General features: G+C 33.0%; 2 protein-coding genes across 5 annotated transcripts in view; both read left to right on the top strand.

Annotated features, from left to right (window-relative positions):
- The window catches only part of LOC108969542 (protein rhomboid), a 14,507-nt gene extending 2,031 nt beyond the window's left edge, over window positions 1-12,476 (top strand). The window contains exons 2-5 of the mRNA XM_018934327.1: window positions 9,204-9,459; window positions 9,534-9,639; window positions 10,883-11,225; window positions 11,295-12,476. Of these exons, the coding sequence (XP_018789872.1) occupies window positions 9,204-9,459; window positions 9,534-9,639; window positions 10,883-11,225; window positions 11,295-11,603 (1,014 nt within the window). The 3' untranslated portion in view covers window positions 11,604-12,476. The remainder of the gene's footprint in view (window positions 1-9,203; window positions 9,460-9,533; window positions 9,640-10,882; window positions 11,226-11,294) is intronic.
- Window positions 12,477-19,045: 6,569 nt separating this feature from the next.
- On the top strand, window positions 19,046-22,380 carry LOC108969527. Of its 4 annotated transcripts, none has more exons than XM_018934290.1 (7): window positions 19,046-19,136; window positions 20,747-20,818; window positions 20,879-20,989; window positions 21,114-21,223; window positions 21,303-21,512; window positions 21,603-21,759; window positions 21,820-22,380. In XM_018934290.1, exons 2-7 carry the CDS (start codon window positions 20,770-20,772, stop codon window positions 21,957-21,959), a joined length of 777 nt encoding a protein of 258 aa, XP_018789835.1. In that variant the 5' UTR covers window positions 19,046-19,136; window positions 20,747-20,769; the 3' UTR covers window positions 21,960-22,380. The 4 variants fall into 4 exon arrangements, with proteins under 4 accessions (XP_018789835.1, XP_018789833.1, XP_018789834.1 ...); XM_018934288.1 differs by having other exon boundaries at window positions 19,061-19,317; XM_018934289.1 differs by lacking the exon at window positions 19,046-19,136 and adding an exon at window positions 19,584-19,812.

Raw genomic sequence — 22,380 nt, 5'->3', positions numbered from 1 at the left:
GAGCCGATCTGAACAATTTTTTCGGAGATTACATAGTTGCCTTAGAAAATTATCTATACCAAATTTCGTGAATATGTCTTGTCAAATGTGAAAGTTTTCCATACAAGAACTTGATTCCGATCGTTCAGTTTATATGGCAGCTCTATGCTATAGTGGTCCGATATCGGCAGTTCCGACAAATGAGTAGCTTCTTGAAGAGAAAATGGTGTTTGCAAAATTTCAAAACGATTTCTTAAAAACTGAGGGACTAGTTCGTATATATACAGACAGACGGACAGACAGACAGACAGACATGGCTAAATCGAATCAGCTCAACATACTGATCATTTATATATATACTTTATAGGGTCTCCGACGCTTTCTTCTGGGTGTTACAAACTTCGTGACAAAATTAATATACCCTGTTCAGGGTATAAAAAGGCACACATTTGTGGTTTTTTTGCTTTATAATTTAGCTTTTCACATTTCCGTTTTCCAGCTTAATTTTTAATTTACGTTTTGTACTTACCAATTGAGGCATTGGCAATTTTCCCGTGTATTTAATATTTTTTTCTTTGAATGTTTACATTTGGTTTTTTTTTGCATACGAACGATATTCAGAAACCTGTTATCTATTTTTTATTTAAACATTCTTTAGTAATTAGAAATTCATAAGATGAGAACACATGCATATGTATACATATGTATATATGGCGTGAAATATACATATGTGTACGATATTTTACTTAACTAAGCATTTTGGAAAGTTGCTTTGGTTTGGGTTTTATGCAATTGATTTCTTATCTATATTCATGTTATTACTATTTGCGCCTTTGATACATACATAAGTATGTATATAATTAAATAAATAAGTAAACATTAAGGGAGTCATCCCTTGGGTTTCAAAAGTTTTTTTGCTTTTGCATTAATCCCATCAAGAGCAGACCTGAATTTTCAAACCTATTTTTCTCGAAACAAAATTTTTCAAATTGGCTTTCCGATTTCTCAAAAACGATTCCATCGAATGCTTTAAAGTTTTAAGTTATATGATATATTCATTACACATGTTTCTATCGCCTGAACCAAAATTTTTGAAAAATATTGAACCATTTTTTTTTCATAAAAAAGTAGTTGAGAAAAATCATTAAATTTTGTGTTTTAATGTTTAAACGCATTCAAAAAATTTAAATTTCAATGCATGTAAAATATCCTACTTTCGGCAATAATCCTACAGATTAGCATGCATTTTTTATTTTGATCTGTTGGAATCATGTACACTGTTTGTGTGCCTTTTTTTCATGGGTGCCATTAGAGCAATTGACAAAATACTTTTGCTTAAGAAAATTCATAATTACAACTCAAGGCTTAATTAATATTTTTAAAAAAGTTGCAGGGTTGATGTTTTTTTTTTCATTTCATTATAAAAAATGCTAAAAAACGGCGGTCACACCGGATGAACCCATTCATACATTCGTGCTGATTTATATATTTATACATATATTTTTGGAAGGCAAGTTTGTATATATGTACATGGTATACATGAATTTAAACTTGTTATCTAATCTTTGGTTAAAAAAATCAAATATTGTAAATAAAATCGAGTAGTAACTAAATCGACTATGCTATGACATTCAGAATGTTCGAACAAGAAAATAATAAAACATTAAATATTTATCGTCGTGAAATCATCCCAACAATCCCAGTAGAATAGAATAGAAACATTCTAACAATCCTAGTAAGAATACATATATATAATTTAATAAACAATTAAAATTTGTATGATCTCGATCGAGTTTATGTTTAATAAAATCATGAAATTACTTGGAGTAAGTTCCTATTTCACCGAAAACAGAAATTTATACACCCAGCGAAATATTTATAAAGCCAGAGGGCGCTTATTTGATTTCATTGTTTGTTTAGTTGTGACAAGACTACATGTGAGTTATTAATTATTTTTGCATAAGTAATTTAATTAGCTAATTAATATCATATTTTTTAACTTTTTTTCAAAATCGTAAAGAATGCTTCACGAAAAATCTTTGACTGAAGAAGAGAAAGGAAAATTTATGGCATATTATGAAGAGAGTTTGTCAAATCAAAACATTTCAAGACGATTCAATAGGTCGAAGGATATTGTAAGGAAATTTTTACAATAAGGATTAATTATGGAAAAAATAAGAGAAGTGGGAGGCCTCCAAAAGTGTAATAGATGTAAATTAGATAGTATTTATGACAAAAAACGTGTCCAACCGTCATTGACCGACAAACACAAATTGGCCAGGTTTCGTTTCATGGAAAAATATCGCTAGTGGAAAACCGTTATTTTTACTGACGAAAAAAAAAACAATATCTTTGGAGACCATCTGGTCAGATGGCCCAATATTGGAGGCTCAAAGAATCCTCAAAGCAGAAATTTAAGCGACAAAATTTTGGAGGCGGATCACTCATGGTTAGGCCTGGGATAACTTACAGAGGTAAAACTCCAGTTTTCTTTGTAAGAACAAAAATGGACTCAGAATACTGCATTAAATTACTGGACGAAGTTCTAATTGATTTCGGAGAAGAATTTGTTGAAAATGAATTTACCAGCACGATAATGCAGCGATTCATCGTTCCATGTTGATTTCTAGCTGGCTCGGAATATAAAATTTCTCGACTGGTTTACAATTGGTCCTAACCTAAACCCTATTGAAAACCTTTGGTCCGTGTTATCAGCCAAGGTTTTCGAAGCGGATCGGCCATCGTCGAAAAAGGGCAACAATTGATCAAACTTATCCATTCTTTATTTAAATCTATGCCCAGACGCCTGGAAGATGTTATTCGGAACAATGGAGGTCATACATTTTATTATTAATCATTTTATTTTTCTCTTATTTATTAAAAATATAATGCGTAAAAAAAGTGGATTTATAATCATTTGGTTGTGCTTATTTAAATTATGTTTGAGAATTGACATATTACACAGTACAACAGCTTGGTGAGAAATTCCAAGCCAGGGTGATGGTTCTAGGTCAGTATAGTAAAACCCTCAAAGGGTTTGGCGTTCGTATGTGTCAGTTTTTTTTATGACCTAATACTTTCAGAGCTGGAGTGTTTTGGTCCATTCGGACAACATGACCTAGCCAGTGTACCCGCTGTGTTTTAATTCGCTGAACTATTTCAATGTCGTCGTATATCTCGTACAGCTCATCGTTCTACTGAATGCGATATTCGCCGTGTCCAACACGCAAAGGACCAAAAACCTTTCGCAGAACTTTTCTCCCGGAAACTCGCAACGTCGACTCATCTGTTGTCATCGTCCAAGCCTCTGCACCATATAGCAGGGCGGAAATAATGAGTGACTTATAGAGTTTGGTTTTTGTTCGTCGATAGAGAACTTTATTTTTTAATTGCCTACTCAGTCCGAAGTAGCACTTGTTCGCAAGAGTTATGTATCCTGCGTTGTATTTCCAGGCTGACATTGTTAATGGTGTTTATGCCGATTCCCAAATATACGCAACTATCTACAATTTCAAAGTTATGACTGTCAACAGTGACGTGAAAGCCAAATCACGATTGCGACGACTGTTTGATGACAGGAGATAATTGGTCTTGCCCTCGTTCACTGCCAGACCCATTTGCTTTGTTTCCTTGTATATCTGGAGAAAGCAGAACTAACGGTGCTGCTCGATTCAGTTCTGCAGCTCGAATTATTTTCTCCAGCAGCAGGTTGAAGAAGTCGCACGATAGGGAGTCGCCTTGTCTGAAACCTTGTTTGGTACCGAACGGCTCGGAGAGGTCCTTCGAAATCTTGACGGAGTTTTTAGTGTTGCTCAACGTCAATTTACACAGCCGTATTAGTTTTGCGTGGATACCAAATTCAGACATCGCGGCATAAAGGCAGCTCCTTTTCGTGATGTCGAAAGCAGCTTTGTAATCGATGAAGAGGGGGTGTGTGTCGATTCTCCTTTCCCGGGTATTTTCCAAAATTTGGCGCATGGTGAAAATCTGGTATGGTAGAATACGCTGTCAAATTAGTAGAAAGCTTGCCTCGGAGATGCCAGGCAATTATCGACGCCGGTTGTGACTGGACACATTATTGACCAAGTTGCATTATTGTGTGTAAAGTGTACAATGTACTATATATATAAATATGAAAATTTCATAAAATAATTTTTTTTTAAATTAACACGACCACGCTGTTACTGGCAGACTGTATCGCATCCATCGGCTACTCGTGCATGTACTTTGGGCTGCCAATGTATAATATATTGATGACAAAAAAAAACACCGACCGATATTAGCGCGACCTCTTTGTGGCATTGTAACAAATTTCAATCTGTAATTGATCACTTTGTATGAAACACAAATAAAGTTTTCACTGAATAATTTTCAATAATTTACCTTTTGAATAGCCGATATAAAGAAAGCAAACGACAGAAATTGTACTCTTCAAGTAATTTACAAATAAATCAATTGGAAAACAAAACAAAAAAAATTAAAAAAAATTTTTTTAAAGTCACTTTTTGAAAATTTACGCTCGTGAATCGGTTAAAAATTAACATTTTCTGATTTTTTTAGTCAGCTATAGCGAATAGACATTAATTTTAACTTATTTTTATATATAGGATTAAGAAAATCCTAGAGATTTGAGAAACTATCAAGAAAATTTACGAGCTTATTTAAATTTTGGCCGCGTTAACGCATGGTACCGTTAAAAAGCGCAATGCCGACGTTCCAGTTTAGGCGCGCAAGTTATATATATATGTACATATGTATATATCTCCTTTTGCTTATGCAACACAGCACTCAAAAAATTTTGTAACTGAATTACGATAGCACTTGTCGTAATGTACTACTATGTTTTGGTATTTAATTTTTCCTAAAATTGGCATTTGAGCGATTTCAAGTTTGTCATTCAAACTAATCATTGTATTTAAGGTTAAACATGTTTTTATGATAAAATAATACTCATAAACATATATGGAAACATGTTTTAAAACATACTATATGTGCGTAAATAAATGTACGTATATACATAATTACATAATTTATGGAACAGAGAAGTGCAATAATGCACCTCATACTGCATTGGTTATTCGTGATAATTTCGCCACATTTTCGTGCCGCAACCACCTGGTTATTCAGCAAATTCACATGACCACTCCGAGGACATCGTTTTGGCTCAATTGAGGATATAAAAGCTGAATCGAAGAAGGCTCTGATGGCCATCACGACGGAGAGTTTTTCCAATTGCTATGATGACTCGAAAATTCGTTGGCATAAGTGTATTGCAGGGAAATGGACAAAATTCACATTTCAATTTAATCACAGTAGTACATATATTATATAATTGCATGAATATGATTATCATTCATTCGTTTCTAGGTGTTTGAATTAAAAATCCGGGATTAAGGAACTAGTCTCTCATTTAGGTTATCAGTATTTTACAACGCATATTTTATTTATCTCGATATTGTTTAATTATCTGCTAGTTGAATTTTCCTTTTTGTCCTCTGGAAGCTCCAATTCAATTATAATAATGTTATAGCAGTAAAAATATCTTAAGGTGCAATTTGATAAACTTACTTACATATGTATGTACATACTTTAATTTTTTCGGCTTTCTTCCTCTTTATTGATTTAATTATCGCTTACGCGGTTATAGTCGAGTTTACAACAGTGCGCCAGTCGTTTTTCCTTTTCGCTGTTTGGCGCCAATCGGAGATTCCAAGTGTAGCCAAATCATCCTGGTCTTTCCATCGGAGTGGTGGTCTTCCCTTTCCTCTGCTCTGAACTATGTCAATGTAGTCGTATAACTTATACAGCTCATTGTGCCATGACTTATGCCTACTCAGTCCGAAGTAGCACCTGTTGGCAAGAGTTATTCTGCGTTGGATTTTGAGGCTGACGTTGTTATTGTGGTTAATGTTGGTTCCAAGATAGACGAAATTATCTACGACTTAGAAGTTGCGACTGTAAACAGTGACGTGGGAGCCAAGTCGCGAGTCCGACGACTGTTTGCTTGATTACAGGATGTATTTCGTCTTGCCCTCGTTTACTATCCATTTGTTTCGCTTGCTTATCAAAACTGAAGAAAATAGAACTAACAGCGCGGTTGTTGGAGCCAATGATACCAATTTCATTGGCGTATGCCAGCAGCTGTACACTCTTATAGAAGATTGTACTTCCTCTGTTCAGCTCTGCAGCCCGAACTATTTTCTCCAGGAGTAAATTGAATAAGTCACACGATAGGGAGTCGCCTTGTCTGAAACCTTGTTTGGTATCGAATGGCTCGGAGAGGTCCTTATCGATCCTTCCGGAGCTTTTAGTTTTGCAAAGATACCAAATTCATACATCGCGTCATAAAGGCAGCCTTTTCATTTTTTCATTTTCCTCTAAATCTCTTTTCTCGGCATAAGCTTTTACAAAAAAACATTCCTTTCCAAAATTTAGAATAAACCACATTTTAATGTTCCAAACATGCCTTAAAGTTTTTTATTTAAAAGAATTATTTTAACAAAATATCCGTTTTATTAAAAAGTCTGCTAGCGCTTTCTTCTTTGAAACCTCCACTTTCTGATGATAAAAAAATATATATTTACTATACATTAATATGGCAAGTTTTCTTAGAAATTACATTTTTTATTTCATCGATATATTTTTACGTTTTATATAATTGTAAATTTGTTTACACATGTGAATATTTAATATGGTAATTAACAGAGTATAATAGTTTTGTTCACCTAACGCTTGTCTGTATCATCGAAAAATAATCGTTATATAATATATATAATTCATATAATTCATATATATATATTGTAATACCCAACGATTACCCGCCTCCCGCCCAACCAACGCGAGGGGCGCAATCCGCAAACGAGCGGAATTAGCCGAGTCATAAAAGGCAAGAGAGTTTCAGGCGTTGCGATCTTAAGCTGCTCAGCTTTAGAAACAAGAATTTCAACAGCCAGAATTTAGAATTAGATTAAAGTAAGTTCATTATTTTTTAATGTTACTCGTTAAGAGCAAATAAAATATTTTTTTAATGGTAAAGAGTGTGTGTGGTAGATGAAATGTTCTATGAGAATAGAAATTGTGCCATATACGGCGGAATAATTCGTTTAACCCAAAATTTTCAAAAAGGCAAAAAGTAAAAATTGGTTTTGAACGGACTCTAACTTCTCTGAATGGATAACTAGGTTTCCAAACCACAGAAGCATACTCTAATATAGGCCTCCACCAAAGATGTAAAAATAGTTTTTGTAGTAAGAAATTCTTTACACCAAATTTTAACAAAACTTAGAGCGCCTTTAGGTTAAAACCCGTGGAAGATACGTGAAGATTAAAAAGTGAGTTTAGGGTCCATTATTACTCCCAGATCAACAAAACTGCATACTTGCTCCAAGCTAAAGTTTGGTATTACATTTGAAGTCAGGTCTACAGATCTACGTGAAAAGCACATCGTTTTACATTTTTTAAGGTTCAATGGCATATAATTATGTTTTTTTTTTTGGTTTTTTGTGCAATATATTTTTTTATTTATTGAATCTCCTTTTTGTTTTAAAAGCCTAACAATAAGTTATAAAATCTTAAATTTATTAAAAACTAAACAAGCTCAAGCAAGTGATTGAGCTGTTTTAGTGATACCCGGCGCCTTAGTACGCAGGCATATCTTTTAAGGCATGTTTGATCGCAGGAATATACCAAAGCATTAGCCAAAGGGCTTGGGTGATCTCGGAGTTTAGGTATATATTTAATTCTGTTGTCTTCTACTTCATTCTTTAGCATAGAAATACCAAGGTCTTCATGGATATTTTTATTACGCATGTACCACGGTGAACACGTGATTATTTTACGAATTTTTGATTCGAACCTTTTTATTAAATAAATATTAGTTGCACAGGTCTTACCTACAGTTGAATGTCATACATCCAAATCGGCTTTATGACCGCATTATATAAAAACACTTTGTTGTCTAGGCTAAGTTTGGAGTTCTACAAATGCACAAAAATTAGCAAAATATAGCAACAAAATTTCCAGCTGAAAGCTCAGCAAAGATGCGTGCTTTGAAAGAAAGTCACGGAAACGATGCCATGAATGTTTTAAAACATTATCTGCTCAACGAAGCAAAAGTTTTGTTGAATAGAACCATAAAAGTTACAACGTTCTGCCAATTTTGCGAAAATAAACCACCACTTTGTTTAAAAAAACTCACAAATATTAATAAATATATTTAAAAAGTTGTTTTGATACCAAATAGTTTTATTTCATTTATCAAAAAATAGTACTGTATCAAAGACAGCGTGACCCACCGGGGGCTCACACCGTCCTCAACGTGCTACGTTTTTTCTCTAGTATAATAAAAAAAAATATAATCAGTCAACAGTTAACAAATAATTGAAAATAGGGTGTTTTATTTTATAACTGCAAGGTGCGTTCCAAAGTAAACAGGACTTTTTGAATTTATATCTATATGTCGACTGGTGCGTTAGAATCTGTTATTTTTATCCAGTGAGAATTTCATGACATTTCATAGATTGAAAGACAAGTTATTTCGTTTTAAGTATCGGTATGTTTGTGTTATGCGTGCGAAAATGAGCTTCGAACAAAGAGCCAACATTAAATTTTGTTTTATAATTGATAAAACTTTAACCGAAACGTTTCAATTGATGAAACAAGTTTATGGCGATGATTGCCTATCCCGTAGCAGAGCTATCGAGTGGTTTCAACGTTTTCAAAGTGGTCGTGAGGACATAAATGATGATCAATATGTGGGACAATAAAAAAAACGTAAATTCAATCGAATCTTTGCGCGAATTCATCAAAAATTAACCGAAATCATCATTGAAATTCATGGAAATGGAATTGAACATCTTTAAAGCAACAATTTATAGCATTTCACATTTAACCACTCCCCGTACTCACGTGATATGATGCCGTGCGACTTCTTCCTTTTCGGAAAAATGCCCGTGAAAGGAAAGCGTTATGCAGACGTAGAGGTCATTCAAAAAGTCTTGTACCGGCATACTGGCGGCCATAGCGGCCAACGAGCTAAAACACTCGTGCTTTTTAACGGTCCAAAAAGTTGTATTGGAGCAGAAGAAGACGATTTTGAATAAAATAACAATAATAATTTGAATTTTTTAAGTCCTGTTTACTTTGGAACGCACGTTGTATATATTTCTATCTTTAACGTTTATGTAAAACAACGTAATTATATTAAAATAAGTATAATCTTTTAGCATGATTCAGATGGCGATGGCTTCATTAATATTCACGAACTTAAAGGCCTTATCAATGCAGGCCTCTGCAGTGATATTCCCGATTACATTGCTTCACAAATTCTTCAAATGTCTGATGATGATAGTGATGGGCGTTTAAATTTCGAGGAATTTTATCAAATGTCCCAAACTCACAAATGGATGATAAGGAATATTCTTACCAAATACTGTCGCTTGGTTGTTCCGCCGCCAAAAGCAATCGAGGGTGACCAATTGGGTAAGTGGAAATGGCGTTCCAACTAAGTTTTTATTTCTTATTGGATTTTTTTTTTAAATATTTAATATTTGCAGATGGTGTCTATGAAAAGCAAATGTCAGTCTGCCCACCGCCACTGACTATGGTTATATTCTCCATAATTGAAATTTTATTCTTCTTAGTGGATGTAATACATTTTCAGTAAGTATAAATTTAGCAAAACTAATTTATAATTTTTAGTACTAAAATATTACGAAGAATAGCTAAATCGGCTAAAAGAGCTCGCTATTACACTTACACTGAAAGTACAAAAGTATACATACATCTATTAGAACTTTTCATTATTAAAAAAAAAGAACAATATTGTACACAGTTCTTTTTATGATTTTTACGATCGCTAAACGGTAGGCCGCCAGTAGTAAACTCGAATATAATTTTCATGTTCCAAATTTAAATTTGGCTTCCTTTCCAGCTGGCAATGGCTAACAATCGTAAAAAATTCAACAATATACTACAAATTTTAAATGTTTAATCATCTAACATATTCTGGAATACTTTCAAGCTGCTCTTTTATTCTTACGCCCATTTTACGCAACCCTTTAAAATGAGATTTTTGTTGTTACTAATTTCTTTAGATAGTATGTAATGAGGTATTGGGCTGCGAACTGGGCCTATGTGCCCTCACCTATATCATATATGGTCACCAAGATCCAGCTTCCTGAATAATTCCAGGAGCCTGCAGGGCACTACTGAGGTGATGTGATCCCTGTCCACATAGATGGAACCCAGAGCCTAAAGCCTGCTTCTGCAAATTGCTGGACAATTCAGAATCAGGTGTGCAGATGTTTTCTGTTCCAAGTCGCAAAATCGGCAGTTTGCGCAAGAGACTACGTCTATGTTGGACAAGTGCTACCTGAGACTGCAGTACCCTGTGTAGAGCGCGACATAGAGGCGGAATTCGTCACGGGGGAGATTAATCATTTCCTTAAACCTAGAGGGATTGTACCTTCCTAGAAGCAGTTTGGCATGACGCATTCTTGCTGCCTGCTTTCAGTGCTGTTTTCTCTCAACTCTCTTCTCCTTAAGAGTGTGGGCCCCCCTGCGATGTATGGTTCTGATCAAATCATCTTGGACGCTTTCGGCCAGCACATTTCCAGCTATGCACTCTTCTACTAAAAGCGATTTAACCTCATATGCTGAGATCTCTTTTAGTGCCGCTTGACTGCCGCTAAGAATGGCGATGCGCTTCTTGCGGTGGAGATTGAGTTCTACACACTGACTTATAGCAAAAACTTCTGCTTGAAAATGCTTGGAAAACATACCATTGGTATAGATAGCTAGCTTGCGGTCCCTCAATGCCAATGTCTCCAATGCCTTCCGGTATTTTCGAGCCGTCAGTGTACCACTGGACTAATTTCTTTAAACCTGCTTATATTTTTTGCAGAGACGATCCTAACAACACTGCCAATATAGGTGAAAATACGAATGGCCCCGCAGCAACTCTCTTCATTTACAATCCCTACAAGCGTTACGAGGCTTGGCGTTTTGTCACATACATGTTTGTGCATGTCGGCTTGATGCATCTTTTCATGAACCTTATCATACAAATATTTCTGGGCGTCGCTTTGGAACTTGTACATCATTGGTGGCGTGTAGCTTTGATTTATTTGGCTGGTGTGTTGGCAGGCTCGATGGGTACATCATTGACCAGTCCGCGCATTTTCTTAGCCGGTGCCTCTGGTGGCGTTTATGCGCTAATCACAGCGCACATTGCCACCATAATTCTGGTAAGTTATTTCATTTTAAAACATTATAAAAACAATAAAAGTATTTCTTTCCATTTATTTCCAAAACAGAATTATAAGGAAATGGAGTATGCTATAGTGCAGTTATTTGTATTTCTTATATTCTGCTTCACGGACTTGGGTACTTCTGTTTATCGGCATTTGACAGATCAGCACGATCAAATCGGTTACATTGCACATTTATCAGGCGCCGTCGCGGGTCTATTGGTAGGTATAGGGGTGCTGCGAAATCTGGAAGTACGTCGTTGGGAAAGAATACTCTGGTGGATCGCTATTATACTCTACTTTTCACTTATGATGACCGGTGTTTTAATACATGTGCTGATGCCCAATTATTTCCCACGTCAAGAATACAATTAGATTAATATCGAGCAATCAACCGAATCGCTAAAGCATACATACAATCTGACATAGCAGTATACGCATAAAAATACAATATTTTATAACATGTTTATAGTAATTATATATAAGTGGGACAGATTATTTACATTTTGATATATTTAGACAGATACGCACATGAGCAACATGAACGACATATAGTTGCATTTTTGGTATTAAGTTTTAAAGAGCTAGTGTCAAGCCCAAAGTGCCTTTAAAGTATTTTTTACACATAAATTACTCTACAAGAAAGTAAAAATATAAATTTATAATAAAGTCATACTGCATTTACCAATTAGGATTATATTTGGTGTGTAAACTGCAACTCAAATGTTAAAATTCTTTGTAAAGACTTAAAGTAAAAGAAATATATGTAGATATGTATCTCTTTCCGGGAGACATTTTCAAAATGTAATGACATTGATGATTTTTTTTTTTAATTATTTTATTAATTGGATCTGTTTTTTTTACGCCTAACAATAAGTTATAAGATCTTCTATTTAAAAAATAGACAAGCTCAAGCAATTGATTGAGCTGTTTTGGTGATACATTGATGATGGCAGCCAAATAAAATGCATCTGAAGGCTTTGTATATTTTGATAGCAGATTTAAAATGTATACACATTATGAATTGAACTATTATAAATATTTCGAAAATATTAAAAGTTTTAAGAAAAAATATTTATTCTCTCAATTGCATAAATTGAACCACATAATTAATAACTTGTAAAATAGCTTAAAACTTTTGGTATGAATTGAACTTTGCATAGAAATTACTTTAGTTAAGTGGAATTGACACAAAGATCAAAAGTATTCAATTATGAAGAAAATAAAAATTGACAGCTTTAAACGTAAGATTTTGTCGAAATTTAATTTTATTACTTTGTCGGCGTAAGTTTTTATTGAAGACATAATTCGATTTATATGAAAATTCTAAAGAAATATAACAATAACAATACTACATGTAACAATACTATGATGTTTCATTGTGGTATTTGTATAAACACTGCTAAAAAACAGGTAACAAACTTTGCTAAAAGCTTTTACACAAAAGCTATTCAAAATATTCTCTCAAAATGTCTTAAAAAATTAATTAATGAAGTGGAAAACAAGACATTTTTTCACATTTTTTCTTTCGGAAAAGCAGGAAATTCCTCATTTTATGTGAGGATTTTAGAGAAACTTTAACCAAATCGCTTTTTTACGATGAAAATATATTAATGATACGTTTACTATGGTATTGTTACTACATGTCTGTCTCAGGTATAAGAATGCCACGTTCTACAGAACTTTCGAATGGAGCGAGTTATGGGATAGCTGGAATGCTTAAAGCCGGCAAGTTTCTGCGGCATTGAACCGCTATCGTAATATACACACCTGCTCAAAATAATAGTTACACAATACTTTTTCAAGTAAAGCTGATGAATAAAAAGTTTCATTTAAATTTTTAAGAAAAACGACAACGTACTTATATTTTTCAAATATTTACAAGCTTATTTAAATAAACTTCATTTAAAAAAAAGTAAAACAAACAAATGTAGATCTAAAAACATTTCATAGCTAAAATAAACTTGCTCAAAAAATAGGTACACTTTTAATAAGACAATTATTTTGGAAAAACAAATTATAAAACAGTTTTGTTGTATATTTAACATTACTCAGTTAATAGCTAGTATATCCACCATTATTCTGGATTACTTTATTTATTCGTTTGGGCATACTACTGATTAAAGTCTGACAGGTTTCTTTAGGTATCTCATACCAAGTTTTTTGTATGYACTCCCATAACTGGTCTTTGTTAGAGAAAGATTGGCTCGCCAAATTTTTTTTTAGTTCTCCCCATAGGTTTTCTACATATTCCATACCAAGAAAAACATCCCCACACCATGACGTTTCCGCCTCCATGTTTCACAGTTTTGTTTTTGTGAATCGAACGTGAAATTCCTTTCCTTTTGGACGACGCACATTTCTCTCACAATCGTTTCCAAACAAATTTACTTTCGTTTCATCGCTCCATAAGATGTTTCTCCACTTTTTTGTTCCCTCAGGTCCTGACCAATCTAAATGACTTCTTGCAAAATTTAACCTCATATCTAAATTTTTTGATCGCATTAATGGAACTTTCCTGGCTATACGTCCTGGTAGCTTGGCCTTTTGCAAACGCCAAAACGAACTTTTTTGGCACTTACTACATTTCCAAATTCTGCTGCTATCACCTTCCACGACTTGAATGGGTCCTTTTTTCAAATAGTTACAATGTGGCGATCAAGAACTGTACTCGTTTTTTGTGGCCTTCCACGAGTTTCCCTACTACATTTTCGCTCTAAAGCATTTTTAACAAAATTACGAGACCTTTCCATTAATTTCCCAATTTCCCGAAGCGATTTTCCTTGCTTTCTGAGGTTTGAAACCAGCCGGGCTCCTTTAACAGTGCAATGTGACTTCCGACCCATCTGATTAAAAAATAATTTAATTTATCTGCAGCATTTTGAGCTTGATTGAAAGAAAACTTACCAATTCAGATAAAAAAACTTGAAAAACTGGATAAAATTAATTTTGTTTTCGCAAAAAGCTAAGTTCACTTATGTGTAACTATTATATTGAGCAATTTTTTTTTTCTGAGAATTCACACAAAACTGACACATGCATTAATTCGGGGAATCACATACTTCATTCTCTTAGAAAGGGCGATGCCATATTATCTTAATTAAACTTACAGCATAACTTGTAGCACTCAGCCCATAAAAAGTTTTTTAAACTGTTGAGAGTACTAAGTTTTATCGTGGAACTATTATTTTGGGAAGGTGTGTATGTACATTGCAATTATTTGAAAGATTCCAAGAACTATATTGTATCAAGCGTCTCAGTATCAATTGATAAGCGCGAGAAGAGATTTATTTATTACTTAGCAACAAACGAAGGTATGAGTTGCAGACAGACAAAAGTACAATTATGTCTACCAAAATTAGACTTAAAGCTTAGTATCCAGCTCTCAAGAAATGTAAAAACTTCAAATAAAAAACGCTTAAGAAACGGTCAAGCAACTTTCCTGCGCTAAATTTACTTGTGCTAGTATGCAGCTCTAAAGTAATCTAGTAATAATTTTTAATAAATTTTTTCAATAAAATGCGAATATGGCAAACCTAGTTTTGCGAAGAAACATCAAAACAACAATTGTTTCTTGAATTGAATTCAAAGTAATCGTTAAATTCATCCTAAATTAGTTAAATTCATTGTTATGAAGTATATTTCCTTTTGAAAAGTTGTATAAAACTTACCAATCATCAACAACATTCCTTAAATCGCAATGAAAAAATTTATGTGACGACACACATACATACAAACATATTACGCACAAAGTTTATTTTCTTTCTTTACTTAAAGAAATAATGTATTTTTTCTTGAGCAATTACTTGAGAGCTGGATACCAACCTTAAGGAAAAACTATAATATGCATGCTCCTTAGCAATATATAGCTCGGCCGGCAATCCATCGGTCCCCGCCGCTTTGTTCATCTTCAGGCGGGTAATTGCTATTCGAACTTCTTCCTGGTCGGGCAATGGAACATCTGCTCCATCGTCATCGATTGAGGAATCGGGTTCGCCTTCTCCTGGCGTTGTGCGTTCACTGCCATTCAGCAGACTGGAGAAGTGTTTCCTCCATAATTTAAGTATGCTCTGGGCATCGGTGACTAGATCACCTTTGGGAGTTCTACAAGAGTATGCTCCGGCCTTGAAACCTTCTGAGTAGAGTTTTCGAGCATTACTCCTGTCGGCCAGCTTATCAAGCTCTTCGTACTCACGCATTTCGGCCTCTTTCTTTTTCTGTCTGCAAATGCGTTTCGCTTCCCTCTTCAACCCTCGGTATCTATTCCATCCCGCACGTGTTGTGGTCGATCGTAACGTTGCGAGGTAGGCAGCCTGTTTTCTTTCCGCTCTCCGCACTCCTCGTCGTACCAGCTGTCATTTGCTTAAGGAAAATGCGAAACTGGTCGCATCTTCCGTACGGAATCAGCTGTTTTCGCTTTTTGTCAACAGATACATCATTTTGAATTTGAAGATGGAGGACAACGAAGGTTTTATACAAAGTTTAGTCGAAAATATTGAAAAAATAAATGTTTTTACGACAAATCAGATGCCTTTCATTTCAATCGCGTGTATATAAAAAATCTATGTGGTCAATCCCCTTCATTTCTAGGAATCGTACAAAAAAGGATCCTACTTCCTCTTCCTGTTTATTTCCCTCACTCACGAATTGTTTATTGGCCATTTTCTCTTCTGCATGTAAGTACATTATAGTCATTCAAAAGTCTACGCTCCGTTCCTTATGCATTTGACAGGCTTTTCGTTAATTTTTTGACAGTAACATACGGCTGCATATGCATATTATAGCTATGCCATTAAGTTTGAATCAAAACTAGCAGCGAATGAAGAAGCAACATAGAGATGCCCGTGTTAATGTTTTCCAACAACTATCGGTTTTTTCAGGACGAATTTGAAAAAGAATGTTTTAGTGATGAGAAAAGTTTAATTTGGATATTTAAGATAGCCATCCAATAGAGACTTTCTTTAAGCGTAACTACTATCTTTAATAGTAAAGCCATATCTCGCACAGCTGTTCATTGAAATAGCAGTGTAACAGAAGATAAATATGTTTTACAATGTAACGTTTTTTTAATTTTTGTGTATTCCCGTTCGTTTGTTGATCGCTTATATATACATAGGTTTTGTTAAATACAAGGTGTATTTCAAAGTAAACAGGACTTTTTGAAGCTAGCGCCCCCTGGTGGTGCCACCTATATGTTGACTTGTGCGTTAGAATCTGTTATCTTTATCAATTGTCAAGTGAGAACTTCATAACATTTCATCTATTGGAAATTAAGTTATTGCGTTTTAAGTGTCAGTATGTTTGTGTTATCCGTGCGAAAATGAGCTTCGAACAAAGAGCGAACATAAAATTTTGTTTTTGTATTAAAACTGATAAAACTTTTAGCGAAACGTTTCAATTGATGAAACAAGTTTATGGTGTTGATTGTCTATCCTGTAACAGAGTGCACGAGTGGTTTCTACGTTTTCAAAGGGGTCGTGAGGACATAAATGATGATCAGCATGTGGGCCAATAAAAATCCGTGATCACCGGAAATTCTATCGAAACTGTGCGTGAACTCATCAAAAATCAACCGAAATCATCATTGAAATTCATGTAAATGGAATTGAACATCTCCAAAGCAACGATTTATCGCATTTTGAAAGAACATTTGGGCTTACGAAAGGTGTGTTCCGTACAAATTGACTAACGACCAAAAATTTCTCTCATCGTTCGACGCTTGTGACCAATTATTTGACCAAAAACCACATTTTACTCCCCGTATTCACCTGATATGGCACCGTACGACTTCTTCCTTTTCGGAAAAATGCATTTGCCCGTGAAAGGAAAGCTTTATGCAGACGTAGAGGTCATTCAAAAGGTCCTCAATGCTCCAAGAGAGACAAGCTTTTGACTTAACCATTTTTTTAAACGCAGTAAGATATGTCAAAAGTATTTTTGTGTACTGAAAATACTTAAAAATTTAATGACTTATAGTTAAATTTATTAAATACTTACAAAGATAATATTTGATATGAATTTTAAGATATTTTTGCGTTTTATTTTTATGAAATTTAAATTATATCAGTATTTTTTGTTATAAAAAATATTATTTTTGTTTTGTTTTTGTTTACTGCATCTTATGAAGCCACACATAAAAATATATACTATCAAAATGTGTGTATAAGTAATGTGTTCTTAATAACTCAAATTCATATTGATGAAACTATTGCACATACAATTCATTTAGGAAGATATGTTAAGTCCTCCAAGAGTAATTTACTATAATTAATCTAAGAATAATAATTAAGAATATCCCAATTACAACTCGTTTTAATAATTCGCTAATTTCGTAAAATTTAACGGAAAAATAAGAACAATTAATATAATAATACATTTGCTAAACTAACTAGTGCAGACAACATCGTGTGATCATCATTAATCATCTACAAAATTAATTTTTAGCTTTTGCTGTGTATACATATATAGTACTTATATCATCGTCCTTTTAATTGATCGTGGTTAATTGATTTACCCGTTTATTTGAATCAAATGATCGGTAAAAACTGTACTGCATACCAAATACGTGTAAACTGTCCCGCTTAATTGGTTTCCATGCTCTGATAATATACATTTATTCGTGAAGGTATTTTGAATGGTGCTAATGTTGAGGACCAAGATAAAGTTGTCAAAGCCTCTGTCAGTTCTCGAAATTTTATAAGTAACTGTAAGCATATTTTCATTCAGAAAACCAGTTTTTGAGTTAGGGAATATGGAATAGCATGTTATTTTAGATTTAACTATATGCAAAAAAAAAAAAAATTACAGCCTTCTTCAATTATAAACGTATGCCGGATTTCTAAATATATAGTACATATGTACATTGTATGTGTACTAACCAACTCTATAAGTAAATATTACTTTTACTTCAATTTTGTTTTTTAGCTTGCTTTCGCTATATTAAGTGAATTATTGTACTTCTCCTAAATCTTTCTTTTTTATAATAGCTTTTCTGCAAAATCTTCTTTAATTAGAAGAAATAATAATATTAAAAAATTAATTTTCACTAAGTAATAATATTACACTTTGTGACGTATATTTTAAGTACATATAATTGTTTCCGTTTGTTTTATTTCTCATGGTTTTTAATATTTTGTAGGCAGCACTGCTCAGAAATGGACGATTTTTGCTATTTTTTGACAGATGTCGCTTGAAGTCTGCCGCCTCCTTTGCGTTTACAGCATCAGAGGTATGCAGTTTTATATTACTAATTAAATTATGTGTAAGTATATTAACAAAAACATATTTTAATATTTTTAGATGGCAGAAAATAAACAATGCACAGTTTGCTATCGATTTTTCCAATATTCTTAAACTTTTCGCACACTTTTACCGCATTACAATCAATTATTGCGTTTAATTTCAATCTATTTTAACGTAGTTAATAATAAACGAATTTTTTCGTTAAATTTATATTGATTTTCCAAAAATACCAAAATTTCTATTAATAATTTCTAATTAACTTATTTCATTCATTTTTATTTCACTTTTTTTAATAAATAAACAAATTTCAGCTGTCTAAATGCAGAAGTCTGTCGTCTTTCACCATAAAATTTCAATTCGCATTGCTTAGCGTTGCTCAAAGCACATTAATTTTGCTCGTCTCCCAGGGCTATTATCCTCCTCGCAAAATCTTTCAATTTCCGCTACAAAATTTCCTTGTTTCACCGTGCTCTAAAAAAGAACAAAACCCCCCTGTTTGAACTCAGACTATAGAATTTACGCTAGCTTTTCTCTCGTAGAAAATTTGGAAGGAATGAAAGAGACAACTAAAGCTAGCATGTTATCAACCATTTTTGTTTTGGGATCAATCGCAGATGCAGTAAAAATAACATTTTATATTGAAAAGCATATTGATTGTCATACGTGGTAAGTAAAGTTATTAAAATGCATGAGAAATATTTTGCGTCTGCGACGAGTCAAGAATTAAGAGTTTATTAAAATGAATATAAAATGCATTGCGTTCTTGGTGTTGAGGAACCGAACAAAGTTTTTTCTAGAAGTGGTTAACTATTTCGCCTAAATCGGTCAACTATCGGATAATCATAAGGTAATTACCATATAGTCCTACCAGAAGTTTTTGTGTTTATTAATGCCGAGTTGAGTTAATTATTAGAAACTTTTTAGATATAATCTGCTTTGCAATTTACAATTATATTAGTATTGATATTAAGATCCCGTAAGAGCAACTATGTTAAAAACACATAAAATTCCCGTAATTGTAACTGATGTTTTGGTAGATCGAATGTATAAATCTTTTAGTACTACCGTACATTTGTAATTCGCCGTTCATAACTTATTCATACTACATCCATTTTAAATTCCTATTTTTTTAATCAATTTTAATTTTAAATTCGTTTTTATTTAATTAATTTTAATTTTATTGGACTATTCTTAAGGTAATTCAGTAGAATTTCGCGCAATTAAAGGCTCTGCTATGTTAGTTTTGTTCTTCACATACAGTTGTAAAAAGTTAATTTTTAGAACGTATTTACATATTTGTAAAATCATAGGTGCGTGGGAATGACAAAAAGCTATTGCAAAAGTAAGTTTCCGCTGTTTTAAGCCACCTATTACATATGACTATGTAATAATCGCATGATTATTGTTAATAATGACTGAATTTTAATTTAGGCGGTATAAACTAAATATAAGTTTATTTTGTAATATGGGCACAATTCTGAGTTCTTCGGCGCCGCGATCTGAAGGTACCGTTTGTAAGAAAGGGCTATATTTAGGTACCGCAAACGCTTAGCTTACGAGATATTCGACTTTAAAGTTTAAAAGTTCCCAAAATTCGAACAATTCTAAAGGGTATTTCACTACATTTAACACAATTGATGCAGATTTTTCAATTCAAATTCTTTTAATTAAACTGTAAACATTTAAATAAATTCACAATTTACACTTTCTGCAGGTTTTATAAGTAAGAAATTTATATTTTAAAAATTACCTTTTTCGCTCGTAATAAACATCATTTATGTGCTAACAATTATGAGGATATGGAGCGCTGCCATATGATATGTTGAGATTAGAATCTTGCCAATTAGGACCAATATATTTAATATAAAATTATATAATTTCAGTTATATTATATGCATGTGGCTTATTGCAACAGAGAAGTAGCAAATGAATTTGAAAATAAAATGTTGCAACAACTTTCTCCGCGTCACATGATCATCACATTTAAGACTTCTTTAAATATTCTAAACAGGGTACATTTATTATTACGATTGCTCTATTTCAATAAGATGACAAATGTAATTAAAGTTTTTAATAAAAAAATCGCATCCGAAATGTTAATTTAATAGGTTAACTTGAGTAATTATGAATATTGTTAGGTGAGCACATTAATATATTATTAAATGTTTTTGCATTCAACAACAGAATATATACATATTTTTTATAATATAGATATACACATTTTATTAAATTTAATTTAAAACTAAAAACAGCTCTCACATATTTTTTTACATTAGATAAAATAAGAAGAATATAAAAAATGGACGAAATATTTGTACAGAGTACGTCGAAGGATTCGAAAGCGAAAGGTATTCTGTAATATACATATAGCATTAAATAGTACTTTATAAAAAAAATAATGTTTTAAGTCCAACCAACTGCTCGGAAGAAGTTCCATGCAAGCACCCCATACGAAAGACAGCCAAGTACAAGTACAACAATCTGTGGATACGAAAATATTCCCTCAGAAAACAATACAGGTAAGTTAAAAATCTTTTCAAAGATCATGATTTCCTGAATTTATTACTTCTTTTTAAATACCTTAAACAAAATAAAAATTTATATACCTTTTTCATATTTTTGATGAACATTATGCATATACAGAAGCCCTGTCTCTTTTAAAAATCATTATAAAAAAGCAAGAATCACTTGAAAAACGGATCGGGCAAATAGAGAACAGCGTTTTCAACACAGAATCCGTAATATTGAAAGATGTAGGTATTGTTTTTTAATTCAAAAGTAAGTTGTAAAATTAAACCTGAATAATTACTTTTAATTTACATTTTATCTCAGATTATTCAAAGGAGCCAAGCTATGGCTAAAAACAAAAATATACGAGAGCAGAAGGTAATATTAAAAAAGGTCCATTCGGATTGTCACATGTTTGGGGAAATAGAAGACGTCGCTATTGAAGAATTCGCGTCAAAATTTCCTCTTGTAACAATGGATGCTCTTTTGGAAGTGGAGGAGAAACTAAATATAAAACAGTATAACAAGTCAATGGTAATTCTATAGTCGCTATAATAAGAAATATATTTTAACATTTATTTTACTGTAAAAAATGGATGTACCGATAAATTTATTTTTCAATAGGTTGCGTTTATACATAAGTTGAAGGATATATGCAACAGCATCGATGGAGTCCTTCGTCGGATTTTTACAGACACACTAATGCAAAATTTTAATTGGGATGGACGATGGGGAAAGAAGGCGCTCAATACTTTAAAAATAATTAATCAAATTGTGTTTGGTAAGTGCAATTTTAATTTGTTTTTTTGTGTTATTTTACAACGTTTCCTTTTTAATTCAGAGACGTTCCAGTCTGACGGAAAAACTTTTGAGCTGAACGTAAAAAAATATGTGGAACTTTCACGCAACCGTGTGAAGCAAAAAGTTAGATTGCATACTAAAAACAGAAAACGACAAGAGTTTTATCTGGGTTATCCATAACGGGAAAATCATGATAAAGGATAACTCCTTTAATTTGTAAAAATCCACAGGCACAATTTATTTTCTCGTAAGAAATAAAAAAAGAAGGACGTGCTGAAAAAGGAAATTTCTTATCATAATTTTTAAATATTTGGATGAAATAATTCTCCTGACTTCAGTAAGAAACGAGTTAGGATGAATGTTAATTTTAATTTTTTATATTTTGCTACTGTAATATATATTTATGTAAGATTAAACATTCATTCATTAATAGAAAAAATATACATGTATCCACGAAATTCTTATAAAATTTCAGCATATGGCAAAAGATTCACTTATGTATAACAATAATACATGAATTGTATGAGAAAATCGTGTAAATACTGTCCTAAAAGTGAATGAACTAAATACAGATAATTTCTTGAAAAGCAAGAAGAGTGAA

This window comes from Bactrocera latifrons, unplaced genomic scaffold (assembly GCF_001853355.1).
Source record: "Bactrocera latifrons isolate USDA-ARS-PBARC rearing strain unplaced genomic scaffold, ASM185335v1 scaffold_256, whole genome shotgun sequence".
Classification (NCBI taxonomy): Eukaryota; Metazoa; Arthropoda; class Insecta; order Diptera; family Tephritidae; genus Bactrocera; species Bactrocera latifrons.
This window is presented reverse-complemented; position numbering and strand designations above follow the sequence as displayed.

Excerpts from the sequence above, each read along its gene's own strand:
- LOC108969527 (XM_018934290.1), top strand. The coding sequence starts at position 20,770 with ATGGACGAAATATTTGTACAGAGTACGTCGAAGGATTCGAAAGCGAAA. Across the intron at positions 21,224-21,302 it reads AATCCGTAATATTGAAAGAT|ATTATTCAAAGGAGCCAAGC; the intron begins GTAGGTATTGTT and ends ATTTTATCTCAG. Across the intron at positions 21,513-21,602 it reads AACAGTATAACAAGTCAATG|GTTGCGTTTATACATAAGTT; the intron begins GTAATTCTATAG and ends ATTTTTCAATAG.